General features: G+C 29.3%; 1 protein-coding gene and 1 pseudogene across 1 annotated transcript; one reads left to right on the top strand and one right to left on the bottom strand.

Annotated features, from left to right (window-relative positions):
• Window positions 1-11,437: 11,437 nt before the first annotated feature.
• Window positions 11,438-14,512, top strand: LOC121209489 (peroxidase 51). Its single transcript, XM_041080207.1, has 4 exons — window positions 11,438-11,691; window positions 11,788-11,988; window positions 12,742-12,907; window positions 13,844-14,512. Exons 1-4 carry the CDS (start codon window positions 11,473-11,475, stop codon window positions 14,248-14,250), a joined length of 993 nt encoding a protein of 330 aa, XP_040936141.1. The 5' UTR covers window positions 11,438-11,472; the 3' UTR covers window positions 14,251-14,512.
• A 1,309-nt stretch (window positions 14,513-15,821) lies between these two features.
• Window positions 15,822-17,193, bottom strand: LOC121212150 (uncharacterized; annotated as a pseudogene).
• Between the last annotated feature and the right edge of the window lie 617 nt (window positions 17,194-17,810).

Genomic DNA, 17,810 nt, shown 5'->3' with positions numbered 1-17,810 from the left:
ATTAAAATATTAGCAAAGATAATGATGAATGATGGTGGAATCTAGCCTTTTTTTTTATTGTTTTCATACAAAATTTCACCTTCATTTAGAATTTAAAATAAGGTAAACTATAAAAATAGTCACTTATATTATCGTTTTATTATAAAATAGTCAATTTATCGTTAATTAAACTTTATTATCTCTTTAACGGCTGTTCTACGTGATAATTCAAATGGGTTTTAAATACCAATTAAATATCCGTCTAGCTGGGTTTTATGAAAATAAAAGGAAGCAATAGTTGGGCTTTGGAAAATTGCTATCAGATGTATAGGACCAAAGTGGTGAAGAAGACGTTGAACCCAAGTTAGGGTGAGGAATTCATTTTCAAAGTAGAAAATAGAAGAAAATTTTCCAAAACCAAGCTATTGCTTCTTTTTAAATAGGAAAAAATTGGGTTTTAGGATAAAAATTTGTATTTTATTATAGTGATAATTTTGTAATAAAATGATAACATAAGTGATTAAAACGTAACATTTTAAATATAAATGACTAAAATATAATATAAGGTAAACAAAAATAATTATTTTCATAATTTACCCTTAAAAATAAGTAAATAACAATGTCTGTCAGTGGAAGAACACGCCATGCCTCACTTTAAATATAAAATAAATGAACAGAGTAGCTTCCACTTGGAGCATGTTGTCGGGAGCATTGCTCCATGCAATTCTAAGCTGTCTATGAGAAATTTTATTAATCATTTATTTTATTAATAGGTAATTTAGCTATGATATGTGTCCCATTAAGGAGACATTAATATTAGATTTTATAGATTTAATCATATGTGTTTGAAATATTTTGTGTTAAGACTTGGTGATTCATCATAACACCTAACTTCCCCCACTACTGGAGTTTATAAAATTATTTGTTTTTTATTTTTTAAATATCATTTATAATTTCATCTGTGCGTATATATTTGTAAATAATAATTCAATTTCAATTCATAATAGGTGATTACACTCGTATCGCTACTCATGGTCGGGTTATCTGTGTAAGTTTGAAGGTCCGTCAGAAATTTGGGAGAGTTTGAGTAAAAATATTAAGCCTGTTTAAAATATGGGTCGGGCTCAAATTTGAACATTCAAAACCCCAAGCCCGGCTCAGTTTAACCTATTTTTAAGTTTATAACACTTTATATTATGTAATTTAGAACACATTAAAAAAAACTTATATTAAATATATAATACTACTCTAATATAAACATTAAAATAATGTTAATATGACTATATAAAATTTTTTAATAAATAAAAAATATATAAAATTATTAAATATTAAAATAAAATAAATATTTTTTTTAAATAATATGGGCGAGCTTAAAATGAACTTGGGTTTGCAAATATGGACAGGTTTGAGTAAAATTTTAAGCCCATATTTTAGGTCCGGCCTGGAAAACATAAAGTACGTTAATATCATGCTTAGGCCTAGCCTGAACCTGGCCCGACCCAACTCATAAGCACCTCTAGCTACAAGTAATGTTTATACGAGACTTGAGAGTTTCTTAAAATTTTATTTGTTTATTTTGGTTAATCGATTTTATAATTTTTTTTATTTTTTTATATCCATATATGTTATTGTTATAATACAAAAATTGGGGTGGTTTGTTGTGGTGGTTCACATCACTGTGATGTAAAGAGCCATTAAAGTTAATGCTCTTTAGGGCCGTCATGTGCTTGGAGAGTTTTTGGAGAGAAGTTTGGTAGGGTTTTGGCATATATCATAAAGTAGGGACGAAGTCAAAATTTTCTTTTAAGGAGTTAAAATTAAATTGTATATTTTTATGATAACTAAAAAGTAATTTCACCGTTTTAATAACTTATATGTTTACACTTTTGAAGGACTAAATCAAAATTTTATCATTTTGGAGGGCAAAATACAATTTTACTATTTACTAACTTAAAATTATATAAAATTTAAAGAGTTAAAAATTAATTTTCTCATATTAGGGGGCCAAGACCTCTGCCAACCCTTTCCCACCTCATCGCCATTGTCTTGGAGTCTCTCTTTTTTGTGATGGAAAGGACTTTTATAGAGAATGAGGAGTTTTGGCAAGGTGTACCCTACTATATAGGGTAACTGTAGAGGCATGAGTACTTCGCTAGGATGTGATGAGATGACTTGATGGTAGAGTATGAAAATGGGTATAACAATTGCCCTTAGACAATGGGAAGATTATAGAGTGATTTTCCCCAATATGATGCCTCTTGGTGAGGTGTTTAAGGTTACCCTATTATTGTAAGAGTCTTTGTAGGTCTTGAAAGGCAAGTTTGACAAATCAAGGTGAATATCTTACGAGGTTAAACTTCAAAAATACCTAAAAAGCTAAACGCACATGTGGTTTTGGTGATAATATGCAGTTACATTTTACTTGAGATATACCTGGGAAGCAAATTTGGCGAAGCCAACTTAAAGGGGCAGGACTTTGACATATATCTTGGATCTTTTTTCTTATTGTGATGGATAGGGCTTTTATATAGGAGGAGGAGGAGCTTTTATGTGAGTCTCATTAGAAATGTCATATTGTATAAGGTGATTGTAGAGGCGCAGGTGTTTCATTTGGATGTGATGGGATGACTTGGTGGTAGTGTGCGATAATGAGCAAACAATTGCCCCTTAATTAAGGGGAAGATTATAAAGTGATATTCCTCGAACGTATATAGCATAAATTATTTTTTTTTTCTTGTAAATATGAAGATTATAAAGTGATATTCCTCGAACGTATATAGCATAAATTATTATTTTTCTTTCTTGCAAATATAATACTTGTAATATATCGAGCTTTTGAGTCAATTGTTTAAATAGTTTCTTCGGCATGATTCATATCATTCTAATATCATACTTTCTTCTTTCAAAGAAATTCTTTCCAATCTAGGTGAGTTTAAAAACATTCTTAATACGAAAATGATAGTAAAATGATGGAAAACTACAAAGATACGGTAGAAATTGGATGATCCATCAAACAAAATATAGAAACTATGCTCGTATCATGTTCGATCTTCAACTTGCTTTCAGTATAGGGACCATTAACAATATATATATATATGAGCAAAAAAAAACATGGATTTACTTTGTTCATCGTCACGTGAAAGGAAGAAAAGGACTATACAGTGAAAAGTAAAGTCAAGCAGCTATGGGATTTTAGGCAACTTTTTAAGAATTTTAAAAAATATATAATTTTGTGATTTTTAAAAAAATTTAATAATTTTTCACATAAATATATTTTTTAAAAATATCAGTTTAGAAAAAATGAATTATGAAATTTCAGAATTTTTTTAGAATTTTCTAATAATTTTGTTATTTTTTGGATTTATAACTAAAATTTTTTAAAAGTATGAAATTGATATGTTAGTTAAAGTTCAAGGACCATATTAGCTATTCAACTTACGAGTTAATTCGGCATGCCAATAGTCTATTACCGTTCTTTTTGTAACTTTTTTTATTATTGTGTGATTGAAATAAAGATTTACTAATAATTAGGTGAAAACAATGTAATTTACCCAAACAAAATTTTATGGAATAATGACTTAAGGGTTCATAATTTAGTAATTAAATTATGATTTTTCATAATTTTAAAATCAAATTGTAAAGTCACCAGGAGGACGTAAGTTCGAATGTATTAAAGTATATTATCTTCTTATTTAATGATTGGGAATGGGCTATAAGTGGTTAAGATATTTTATGATGTTAAGCTCTAAGTGTGTCATGTTATCACCTAAAAAAGTATAGAAAATATTTAAAAAGTATAATTTTTTTGAAACTTTTAAAAATTTTCAAGTGATGACATGGCACGATTTTAGGATGACATAACATCATAAAAGTTCAGGGACCAAATTAAGAAATCAATCAAGTTTCGAGACTAGTGTGAATAAAAAAATTCAAAAACTTAAGAAAAATTATCAAGTTCAAGGACTAAATATTATTTTATCCCATTGTAAGAGGTTTTTAATTAAAAATTGTAACTTTTCACTCTATGTAAATGGGGCTTTTTGGGCAGCTTTTGCTCTCAAAATATAAGATGACTTAAAGCCCAAATTCATATTTTTATTTTAAGGCCCAAAAAGTTGATAAAACTTACCATAAACTCATGCAGAGGCAAGAGATGATTATCCATTGGGTTATTAGCCCAGGATTAACCTTTAGTCTTTTTCTTCTTCTTTTTTTTTTAGTATTTAGATGGTCTTTTTGTGAATTTCTTTTGTCATAATTACTTATAAAATTTTATAATAATTTATTAAAAATTGACAGGATAATGGTTTATATTATATAAAATTTAGGATAGATATTTTGTCCATGGAAGAGTAAAAAAATGATACAAGTAGACATAGGTTGATGTCATGTGTCATTAAAGTGTAGATTAAAATTCGGGTAAATTATATTGGTAGTTTGGTCACTTAATTATTCGATTTGTATAAACAATGAACAATAACGAACACTAATATTTTACATGAAAAACCCTTAAAGAAGGAAGAACCATGAGTAAAGTAGGTTTCGGCTTTTCAATGATGAGTAAACAAACCATAATACAATATAGAGAAAATAAACTTAAATGTAAAACCTGTATATTACCTAAAACCCCAAATACAAAGTTCAAAATCTCAAAGAGCAAACCGATAAACAAAACCATAAATCATAAAGGGTATAAAATACTCTCCATAATTACCACAAAACTCCAACCAAAACTCATATGTGACTATATTTTGTTGTCCCCAAAAAAAAGCCCTTTTTCTAATTAGCATATCAAAATAAAGATATAATGGCCCCTTAAAATAGGCTAAGATTAGCGTTCTAATCATACTAAAATATTCTTAGAATAATCAGAGTCTAACGGGGAGAAAATGTCTTGCTCAAAGTCTAAAACGCAATTGCCAAATGGAAGTACACGTCATGACGTTATTTTCACCTTGTCGAGACGTCCCGAGTCGCGTCATTGTGGTCCTCCCTGTCACAAGGTCGCCATCTGTTTCTCCAAAAATACGAGGCACACCCCACAAATAAAATAAATATTCAATAATAAAAAATAAAATTAATTTTATTTTTTTTAAATATTCAAAATAAATTATAACTTTACTTTTTATTTGCATGGACTACCTTGAACGACCCCACTAAAGGTTGTTTGTATCAAAAACATTCATTCACTGCAGCCAAAACCAAGGGCAGCATATTTTGACATAATAAAATTGAGTTTTCAATTAATTAACTCTATAAGGAGAATGAAGATAAAATTATAAGATGATATAATGAACTATTTGGTCCTTCAATTTTATAAAAAAATCATTTTAGTCCTCTATTTAAATTTTTTTCTAAGTTTTAGACTTACATTGTTTGTCAAATCACCTCAAAATGGATAGAAAAATTAACGTCTATTAATTTTTTTATGTGTCATTCACGTGGTAGTCCACAATAACAATTAATTAATATTAAAATTACTCTTTATAATTTTATACTTTTTTAAAATATTTTTAACAACCCTTTCGGATTTTTAAAATTTAAAAAAATTAATTAATAGCTAACATGGCATTCCTGTGTGTGCCACGTCGACAAATTTAACAAATGTTAATTTTTTCATCTATTTTTTGGTGATTTGACAAATAACACAAGTTTAAGGGCTAAAAGAGACGAAATATTAAATATTGAGCTGAAATGACTTTTTTTGGTATTAAAGGCATAATGTCAAATTTAATCCTCAACATTATATTTTTATCAATCTGTTAATTTTTTTTAGCTAAATTCGGCCATAAAAATTTCAAAAAATAGTCAAATAGCTCTTTTTAACAGAAATGCGAACTAAAATAATAATTTTTTAACGATGTTGATGTGGCAACTTGAATGACAGTTTACATGTACTTTCATGCTGACATAACATTAATTGTCTTATATGTCGTTCAGCAAATAATTTTAAAAATTATAAAATATAAAAATATAAAAAAGTTCTTAAATTAAAAAAAAATTTACCACGAAGTACACGCAGATTGCCATTAGAGCTACAATGGTTAAAAATTAAAGTTTTAGTAAATATTTCTGTTAAAATGAACAATTCAACTTTTTTTTTAAAAGGTTGAGAGTTAAATTTAGCTCAAAAAAGAATAAAAATCAAATTGACAAAAAATATAAACATTGAGGGCTAAATTTGACATAACATCACTATTAAATGATGTTCAAAAGTCGTAAAACAAAATTCATTTTTGTTAAAATAATGTCCAAAACTAAAATTTTAAAATTAATAAAAAAAAAGTTAAAAATTAATCAGAATTATTATGAACGGGTTCAGGTTAAACTTAAGTATGATATTAACATAATTTATGCTTATCCAAATCCGATTCAATCCATATTTTAAATAAACCCAATTTTTTGCTTAAATCATTTTTCAAGCTCAATATTTTCATTCAAATCCTTTCAAATTTGCCGTTTTTTTTTATAACAAATCATATCTATTTTTTTACACAATATCTAAAACTACTTATAACTCCTCCCTAACCCTTAAATAAAAGGATTAGGAGGATAATGCGTTTTAACATACTAAAAATCATGTCTTTCTACATTAATAACAATACTCGTATTAATCAAACTAAAACTCAATTCACAAATTTAAGATCCGATTTTAAATTTGGATAGAACTCTTAATTAAGAGGGCAATTTTTTCTTCACTTAATAATTAATTGAGGCGTGTCCAACTTGTTTATTTCGATAAGACTATTTGCCAGCTCAGTTCCCTTTATACTATCCTACAAAATGCCTACAAACTGCATGTGGTAACTACTAATATATATATATACTATTGACCAACGTTTTATCGATTGATTTTCTAATTAATAATCATATTTCTGACTTACATATTTAAAATAAGTAATAAAATTAAAATATGTACAATAATTTCACGTGGCTCAGAAAAAAATATATAAATTTAAAAGATTGGAATATATATTTATCAAAAAAAAAAAAAGCTAAAAGGAAGGGACAGAGAAAGAGAGAATTCAATATGGTAGATTTACTTAAACCGTTAATAAATTGGTTAATATGCTGAAAATGTCCTTAAACTATTAGAATTTGTTTAAACGACTCCTTATACTTTTTTTTTAAGAGTTAAATAAGGTGTTAAACTATTAGTTTTAGCTATAAAAGCTCTTAATTTTAATTAAAGTGAAAATATTTTTAATCATTAAACTATTTTACATTTAATGTTTGATTTGAATTTGATGATAATAGTTTTTAAAATAACAGTATTTTAAAATTTCTTAAAAATGTATATAATATGCTTAATCAAACTCTTTTAAAAATTCTTTGTACTCGTTAATTGAATCTTAACTCGATTGGTATGAATATTGTTGTCAATGCAAGAGAACATGAGTTCAAGTGTGCAAAAACGCATGATCCTCCTATTTATGGGTAATTTTAGACATTGTCCTAAAAAGAACAGATATTATCAGAACCTATAATGAGATTGTTCAAAAAAATTCTTTGTACTCATTTAATATTTAGGATAAATGACACTAATCCCTAATATTTTTAGTAGTTTCTTTTAAAGATTTTATATAATTATTAAAAAAACATTAATATTTTTTTATTTGTTTAAAAAAATAGTTAATTTCACTAAATATCTCTAAACTATGACATTTATTCTAAATTCGTCTGCAAACATCAAAACATTTTAATTACATCCTAAACTATCCTTGTTAAATCGATCAGACACTTTCGTTATGAAACCGTTAATTTAACTATCAAATGACATGTAAAATTTTATACGATATAATTTAAAACGAAACTTTTAAAGAAAAGTAAAACATTGTTGCATTACTTTTAAAATTAAAAACTAAAAATAAAATAACCCCTCCCCAGAAAAAAGAGAGAGTGAACAATAGTTTGTATAAAAAAATTCGAAAACCTCAAAGCTAATATTTTCAAAATATTAAATTTTCTTTAAATTTTTTATTTTAATAAGATTTGACGTTTCATTTAACTGTCAAATTAACAATTTTAATGACGGAAGGACTTTATTAATATAACATCAATAAATTAATAATATAATTAAAATAGTTTAAATTTTAAGGATCAATTTAAAATGAAGATAATAATTTAAAGATGTTTGATATAATTAACTCTTTTTTAAATAAACTGATAATTAATTAACTTGTCATACTGGTAAAAGTTTGGCTGAGATTTGAAGCAAACCAAACAACCGGCCCTGCAATAGAAAATAACATAACACCAAACAAAGGGCAGCCTTGCCTTGGACAAAGCTATAATTATTAAAAAATCATGTTTTAAGACAAAAGGGGCAAAAAGATAATCTTTTTACAAAAAAGGTAAGAAAAATAAAAGGTTACGTACATGAGTTAGCAAATTATAATAAGCCATCATATTCCAATTATATTCCCTTTATTTCCCTTTTTTCTCAATCACATCCATAAAATTAATATTCTAATAATTTCTGGGTCAGGATTAATCCGAAATCATATTCATAAAATAAGATTGTGGATTGTTTAGTGAAAATGATTACTGGATATTTAAATAAAGTTTATACTTTTACAGAACTTTCAACAAATGTTCGAGCATCGATGTTAGCTGATCTCTCATTAAAACTATGTTGACTAATTTCTAAAAAAAGAAGGAAAATGTGGTTTTGTAGGCAAAATATTAGAAGTGGAGAAGAGAAAATGCCCTTGCTCACGTTGTTTTAATTATTAAAAATATACAATTATTGGTGGTGCTGTAATGGTTATAATAAATATTTATATAAAATAATTTTTTTTAAATATTAAAATGAACATATGGATCAATTTGAATAAAATTATAAAGGAATAAAACAATCGGATCATAACCTAATTGAAATTTTTTTAATTTATAAATTACAATTTTTTTATAAATTACAAATAATAGATGTTGGATATTTTTTTTAAGTTTTATTGGTTGACTTAATTTATAGAAAAAGTATAATCATAAATTATATATTTTTCCTTTTTTTTTATCTTTTCATTATTTTTATTAATCAATCATGCCAACCAATTCTAAAGGAAAAATGATTAAAAAGTGATTCCATTTTAGTGTAAAAAATTATGAAACATTTTAGATGATTAACTTTTATTGTTATTATACACAATTTAAAATTCGACCCAGAATCCAACCCAGCATAATAAAAAACGGTAGACATCCCAAAGAGAGGGGTCTTCTTCTTCCTCTCTACTTCTGATTCTCTGGTCTTAAAAAATAAAACCATTTAATCTTATTTCTTATCACAACCGTTCATCCAGCGCATCAATAATAATAATAATGATAATTATTTTCTCTTTCTCAAATAATAAATATAGACAATCCAAGTTATGGCAAGGTATAATTTAGTAATTTGCCTAAACAAATGATTGCATGGTGATCCCACTCTCTATTTAACCAATAATTTCATAAAAATCTTGCATGGTGATGTCAAATTTCCAAATTCCAATCATGTTCATATTATTTCAAGTTAAATTACTTGTGAAGTCCTTGGATTAAATTAATTTTTTTACTATTAAATAAATTAATTTAATTCATGAATTATCAAATAAAATTAACATTTACTCTTTAAAAAATAATATCAAAATTATTATTTTTCATTTGCAGTTTAAGTTTAAATAACATATTCTATTTACAGAATCATTAAAATCTCTTCGAATATAAATTTATTAAATAATAAATGATATATTTTTAATTCCTTTTAATAATAATAGAACTAATTTAATCTAATTGATATAATAGAAGGACTTGTCAAATAAATTCACTTAACCTTTTAACATTTCATTTTCTAAAATGTAAAAAGTTCAATTTTCTTTTACTATTGTTAGTCATTGAAGCACACAAAAGGGGATAGCCTTAACGTGCATGCTACGAATTTCCAATTGAAAATGCAAATTTTTGTTCTAATTATCTCTCTCGATAATATCATCTTGAGCTAAAATTTTAGCTTATCGAATTATATTTAAACCTTTTAATCGGTTGGTAGTTGTAAAGTTTTAAATTAATTTATTCTTAAATTTTAAAATTCATAACTTAATCCTTTGCAAGTCATAAAATTTTATATTAAAATAATAATAAAATTATATTTTTAATTTTTTAAAAAATTTATAATTTAAATTCAATCCTTTAAAAAAAAATTTCTACTTCACTCTTATATTATGTGTTGGAAGTTCGAACTTGTATTTTTCCTTTCGTATAGAGTAGCTTCACGAGTGTTTGAAAAGAAGACCGAGGCGGCCATTGACGGAAATCAAACAAAGACAAAACATCATTTTAACGTCTCTTTCCTTGGAACTTGTCTTTCTCTGTATTATTAAAACAACTATGCACACGCATTCTTTAATTACTATGCTGTTTCAAAAGATTCTCTCATCCAACTGGCTTTCCGACCCCTTTGAAAATTCTACTTCCTATGCATTTATTTTCGGGTTAATTTGACCCAAAGTCCTCAAACTACAATTCACATTGTAAATTGGACTAGAATTTCAATGTATTGTATTATACCCGAGTTGCTCAAAGTATTAATATGTTCTAACGTGAAGTATATTTAAAACATGGACCAAAGGCAAAGCCAAGACTTTGGTACAGAAGGCTATACATTTTTGTGTTAAAATAATTTAAATTGAATTGTTAATTTGTTAGAGGGATTAAAAATGCAATTTTTTCATTTAACAAAGGTGGCCAAAGCCTTGGTGTAACTTTGACTTATAAACCACTTGGATATTATTAAACACCGATGAACAGCAACTCGAAACCCAAGTAATATCTGGGTTACCTATCCGTGACTCGACCAGGCTCTACCAGATGGATGTGTGCGAGACATATAGCGAGAGGACAGTTAGGAGAGTTCGCGGTATCAGCTCGCACGAGCTAAGAGGAGTTTGCGGTCCCAATTCGTATATACCCAAGGAATTTGCATATAGGGGGCCGCGAGGTCTAACAGGTTACCCAGAACGGTGCACATGTCCAACATGCTCGATGCTTGCTTAGAATGTCAGTCCTATGAATAGTAGAGTCAAGTTCGTGAACAATAAAGTTAATGATGAATAATGATAATATGTATAAATACCCGAATGTTTCCTTTAATGATATACACAGAAAATTACTCAACAGATATTATGCATTAAAAAAAATGTATATCGCTCTTAAATTATATTCTATTAATATAATTTGATTATCATATTTAAAATATACCCAACATTAAATCTAAACTGAAATTTAACATCTAAATTGATTGAAATACTTAATTGATACAATATTAATACTTTAATGACTTAATTATAATGTTTTAATGTCTAGGAACCAATTTAAAATCTAGACAATGGGTTAGGGACGTCCGGTGAAATTAACCTTTTATTTTTTAATTAGCATTTCCAAACCCCTTCCTCTTTGTCTCTTTAAATAACCCTTTGTTTTTCAACCTCACTGCAATTACTCAAAATTTTCAGACCCAAAATGGCTCACTTCATTACTTTTCTACTCGTACTGTCACTTTCTCTTACCTTCTCCTTGCTCCCTGAAACAGCTTCAGCTCAACTAAGACAAAATTACTACGCGAAAACCTGTCCCAATGTAGAATCCATTGTAAGAAACGCGGTTACTAAGAAATTCAGACAAACTTTTGTCACTGTCCCTGCAACTATCCGCCTCTTCTTCCATGATTGCTTTGTCCAGGTTCTTTTAAAGAGCACAACCATTTTCCAGTTTTTCACCATGTTGGAGCTGATGTTATTTTATTTATATATATAACAATCATTATGTTGTTTTCAGGGTTGTGATGCTTCAGTAATTATTCAATCCACCGGCAGCAACAAAGCCGAAAAGGACCACCCCGACAACTTGTCGTTAGCCGGTGACGGTTTCGACACCGTCATCAAGGCGAAACAAGCGGTCGATGCGGTTCCGAGTTGTAGAAACAAGGTTTCATGTGCTGATATTTTGGCAATGGCGACTCGTGATGTTATTGCTCTGGTTTGTATTCTTTTTTTTCCTTCTCAAACGTACGTTAGATTTTTTTGGGTAAAAGTTATAAGATGTTTCCATTTTCTTTTTTAGTCAATGAAAAGTTATGAAATTATAATCTAACTATTTAATTTTATTTTTCTGGTCACCAGGCTAATGTAAAAATGAAAACATTTAAAAATTCAAGATAATTGGGTGACCAAAAAATATAAAATTAAATAGTTAAATCATTATTTATTAACTTTTCATAATTAAATGATAAAAAAACATAGTTCAGTGATCATTAACGTAATTTATCCTTTTTTTTAACCACATTGTCTTGTCTTCTATGCTGATTTTACTGTTTATAAAGATTATTTTTTTTTGGAGTTCATAACTAATTCTTTCTAACAATTTAATCTACAAGATTTAAAAATGGTTTTCATTAAAAAAAGTAATGTGTTATACTATTTCTACTTATTGATGTGTTAAATATTATGTTCAAATATGTCATAAGTCTTTATACTATTTACAAATTTAGAATTTAGTACTTATACTTTTATCTTTAGAAATTTAGTCCTACTTTCTAAATTTCAGGTCTAATGTCATTACAATGTCATTTTTTAGTTACATGACTGCCAATTAAGTTTTTTTTTTCAAAATATCGTACCAACAAATTTAATAATGTTCATAATTAGACCTGAATTTTAAAATATTTTAAATTTGTGGGAAAAAAATAGGTGTTTTGTTTAATTTGGTGATGAATGTGATGGTGGGTTGCAGTCAGGTGGACCATCTTATGCAGTTGAATTGGGGAGGTTGGATGGGTTAAGGTCCACAGCAGCTAGTGTCAATGGCAAGCTGCCTCATCCAGATTTCAACTTGAACCAGCTCAACTCTATGTTTGCAGCACATGGACTCACCCAAAGTGACATGATTGCTCTTTCAGGTACTTCCTCCTAGACTCATGCGAGTGATGGCTATAATTACGTGTCTAGCACGGGGTGTTCAATCTTTGTAAGCTTTTGGGTTAATTGCACTAGACATCCTAAACTATAAAATATTTTAATTGAATCTTCCAAACGTTACTCATATCAATCAAGTCATTTTTATTAACTTAATGTGAGCTTGGACATTAAATTCCTAGTTCATATTTCATGTTAAATAAATTCCATGTAAAATCTAATCTAACATATAACGCCTTAGTTGATGACTAGGTTAATGGGAAATTTTGATAGAGACGATATTGATATTTTGATGGCTCAATTAAAATTTGAAATCTAAAGATGAATTTAAAACCTAACCTATTATTTAACAACATTTGGTGTAATTAACCCTATTTTTTTTACATATACAAGAATCTTTTAAGGGATAATATTCTTATCTATAAATAAATAAAGTAAACTTCTAATTTAAGTTAACATTTAATTATAAACAATTATAGAAAAAAACAATAAAATAAAATTTTAAAAACTTTTCAATACTGATTATTAAAGCATATTGACTGTTTGTCCAAAATTTGGACGTTAACTCATTAATATAACATTTATATTGGTACATAAAAAATATCATGATAGTCCCTGTATTAAGAATTAGATTACATTTTGTCTCTCTATTTAAAAATAAAATAATTAGTTCATGTACGTTAAATCAAAGAGCAAACTGGTCATTTTCTAAAAATTCATGAGGTACACATAGTATTTAACGTGTTACTGTAATACAAATAAATAGAATTTTTAATAGAAAGAACCGTTTTACTCTTTGATCTAATGTACGGTGACTACTTTGCCTATTTTTTAAGTTGAAGGGGCAAAATACAATCTGACTTTTGGTAGGAGTGCATCCATAAGAATTTTAATTTATATTCTATTTTATTTTTTGGCAGCTGCACACACCGTTGGATTCTCTCATTGCAGCAAGTTTTCAAACCGGATATACAATTTCAGCCGTCAAAGTGCAGTAGACCCGACATTGAACCAAGCATATGCGACCCAACTACAACAAATGTGTCCTAAAAATGTTGATCCCAGAATAGCCATTAACATGGACCCTAACACACCACGTGCATTCGACAATGTTTACTACAAGAACTTGCAACAAGGCAAGGGATTGTTCACTTCCGACCAGGTTTTGTTCACCGACAAGAGATCGAAACCAGTCGTAGACGCTTGGGCGGCTAATTCGAATACATTTAACTCCGCTTTCATCGCCGCCATTACTAAGCTCGGCCGTGTCGGTGTTAAGACGGGGAGGAATGGGAATATTAGGAGAAACTGTGATGCTTTTAATTGATGGGAATGTTATTTTTTGGTCGTAGGTTTCTTGTGTAAACTCGGTTTTTTTTTTAGGGGAGGACATAATTGTTTAATAATGCATTATAATGGACCTAGGCTCACTCCTATAGATATATCGAGAAATAAAAAACAATAATAATAATGCATTGTAATAAGTTAAATTTGTCATAAAAGTCAAAGAATAATAGTGACGGGGGCTGATAGCAAATGTTGTTCGAGCCTGGATTGAATGTCAAAGAAATGAATTAATGTTTAGTTTAGATGTCGTTTTCAACTTTTACTTAAATTCTTTAGGTGTTGATTTCTAGATGGATCTCTTTTTCACTGCCACGAAAGCAGAAAAAGAAAGGTAAAAATACCTCTTTCTCTTTTAATTTTAAAATTGAGTAAATTAATTATTCTAAAAAAATTAGAATAATTTAATCGCTATCAATTTTAAAAGTGAGCAATTAATTACCACATTAATGTCTTTTGTCAATTGTGCATAATTTTGATTGATATAATAACATTTTTAGCCCCTGATATTTACATATTTTGTTAATTTAGTAATAATTTAATAAATTTAGCCTATAACATTTGTGTAAATTACCAAATTTACAAAACATACAAACATCAAGGGTTTTGTTGTTTTATTAATCAAAATTATGTACAATTGATTGAAGACATTAATGTCGTAATTAATTGTTCTTAATTGCTCACTTTTAAAATTGATAGAGATTAAATTACTCCAATTTTTTTGAGTGAGACTGGAGAAGTCCTTTCTACCTTTTAAAAGTGTAAAAAAAAAATCAATAAAAAGATATTTACCAAAAGAAAAAAAAAAGTTTCAAATACTTGGCAAAAGGGTCATTGCTTAGGCTCATTCAATATACTTACCAGAACTCATACATATCTACATATCCGGAAGACTGGAAAATCACAGCGTATGATAAGCTGTGATTCAGAAGAAAAGTATAGTGACAAATTGATGAACAAAAGTCGGAATTTTCGTTACAGTTCATATCAGAAACAAGTTGAACCATTTTAGTCATTCTCACTGAATCACAGATAGATAACCAATGCCTAAGCATGCGCTAATAGTGAGTTTAGATGCCGACCTATCCAAGGTACGAAAAAGCAAACAACGAGGGAATTATAAGACCGGAGCTAGACATATGAAGTGCACAAACGAATAACCAGACCATTAGAACCACCTTGTTTGGGATATCAAGTTTGAACCATTTGTGTCTTCCTACAACATATGCAAACATAATAACACGAAACGATTTTGGGTTCCTACAAAACCATGTGCTCTATGCTTTCATCTATCAGGCCAAGTAATCCGGCTAGTAAAACATTGGAAAAGACAAAAAGGTTATGTTTCATGAATCAGGGAAACAGATGAATCTCACATGCCAAGCAGAAGAAAAATGAGTGAAAAGCATCAAGAAATATGTAGGGATACACAGTTCCCTTCAAAAGAACCATTTTTGCAATTTAATGATCCAATACAACAAACAGAAGGATAAATCGATATAAAACAAGCAGAGGAAAAATTATACTGTAAATGATTAAAGCTCAAACGACAAGTTCAGCCTGAAAACTCGAAGATGAAATTCATTATTTATAAATAAGTGTTCGACAAAGCAAATTGAAAACTATAGATACCAAAGTGAGATAGTTGCTAACCTATTCGAAACAAGTAGATTCAATGTAGTTGGGCTTCACCGTGTTAAAATGTCACTACTCCGGCATCGATCAGAGTGATGACCTATATACAATCTAAATCAGATTGACTCGAAGCTCTTGTAGCCTTTATTATTTACTTCATCGTTAATAGTATGACCAAGATCCATGTTAGAATGGACTTCATAATCGAAATACTTCAAAATTGCTTGGGATGGAACCTGCTTCTGACCCAAATAATCGGGCAAAATACCGTTCACTTTCTAGGGCAAGCAAGCAGACCTTCTCGAGTTGTGTTGGCCAGTCTGCTCCAAGAATGAAGGGATTTAGCTCCATTGCGACTTGAAAGTCTAACATTGATGCTGAAATGTGCCGACTTTGTTTTAGGCCAAATTTCACGGATTGCATCCTGTTCAAAGAGGACATGCACCAATTATGACCTGGTTCTATAAGTTTCTGTCCGGATCTCGAACTAGAAAGTTCCAAGCACGGTTTTATCAATCTCTTCAAGAAAACATCGAGACAATTGTTTAACACATCGGCGGAATCTACTGAAATGCTTAATCCCTCCCATCTCCAACTTCCATTCCAACCTCTTTTTCAATGAACTGGTATCGGGCAGTTCACCTCTATAATGACAAGTCTCGGAAGCAGATTCCAATCAGCTCCGAGGAACTTTCCGTGTTTCTTTAGAGTTGAAAGAGATGCCGAGTGGGGATCCAACAGGACTCCTACTGTGAATGCTCGGACTCCCTTCAGCTTGATTAACTTCTTCTCCGTCCTCCACAGAACCGGGCAGTCTGCTACCCAACGAAAGCAATTCAGTCGCACTCTGCTGTTGTTGAACTTTAGGGTTTTTCCCATGAGGCCCTAAAGGACTCCACCGGTCCCTCAACTTACGGTCTCGAAGATTCGGGGTCCGACCTTTACGAGGTGATTGAGGAATGTCTTTGCACAACGACTGAAGATTACTTCTCCGATACCCATTTGGCAATTCAACACTTAAAGAACCTTCCAATTTCAATGCAGGATTCTTCGAAAACAAAGCATTTCGAATAATTGATCTAAGGAGATGGTTATGAAGATAACCATTCTCTCACCCTATTGTATCAATGCAGAGCTTATCAAACTCGGGTTTTCCGATCTTAAGACTCAAAAATCTAGCAACCAGATGGAAATATTTCTCGGCATTTACACGACCAATCTTCCTTTCGATCCGAGATTTCAACTCTAAAGTATCTACACGAGTAAAATGCCAATCACATCCAAAACCAATTCACTATCCAGATACGAATTAAACTTAATTCTCAATCAAAATCACCAAAAGAAACCCCTAATTTCATCTACTAACATAGAATTCAACAGGGCGACCAAATTCACACAGTTCCAAAGTTTCCTAAATTCAAACAAGATGAACAAAACCCAGATTAGAAACCACTAAACAAATGAATTAACTTCATTTAACTAATGAACCAAATCAAAAACCCTAAATCCACTAAAAATCATTACACTAGAAAATCCAGCTTTATTCATAAAACCCAGACAGTAAGAAACCAAAAAAAAAACACTAAAATGGAAAGAAAGCAAAAACCCACCTGGATCAAGGAACTTTGCGGCTGAATTTTCAGTTGACATCAGCTGAATTCATATAAAAATAATAAGCATTATTATTGTTAGTCCATTTGAAACTTGAGAAAGTAGGGGGAAAAAAAAGAGATTTAGGGCAAGAAGCAAGCAATTGGCCCATTTTACTGGAAGCTTCTTTTGGAGTCAACAAGGTCAAAGGAACACGTACTACAACTTCTAAACTGGATTGATTTTTGTGTTTTCAGTCGCGTGTTCGGTTTTGACCAATCAGTGTTTGTGTTTTGGTTAAATTCTACTATTAGTCAC

The sequence above is a fragment of the Gossypium hirsutum genome, chromosome A02 (assembly GCF_007990345.1).
Source record: "Gossypium hirsutum isolate 1008001.06 chromosome A02, Gossypium_hirsutum_v2.1, whole genome shotgun sequence".
Classification (NCBI taxonomy): domain Eukaryota; kingdom Viridiplantae; phylum Streptophyta; class Magnoliopsida; order Malvales; family Malvaceae; genus Gossypium; species Gossypium hirsutum.
This window is presented reverse-complemented; position numbering and strand designations above follow the sequence as displayed.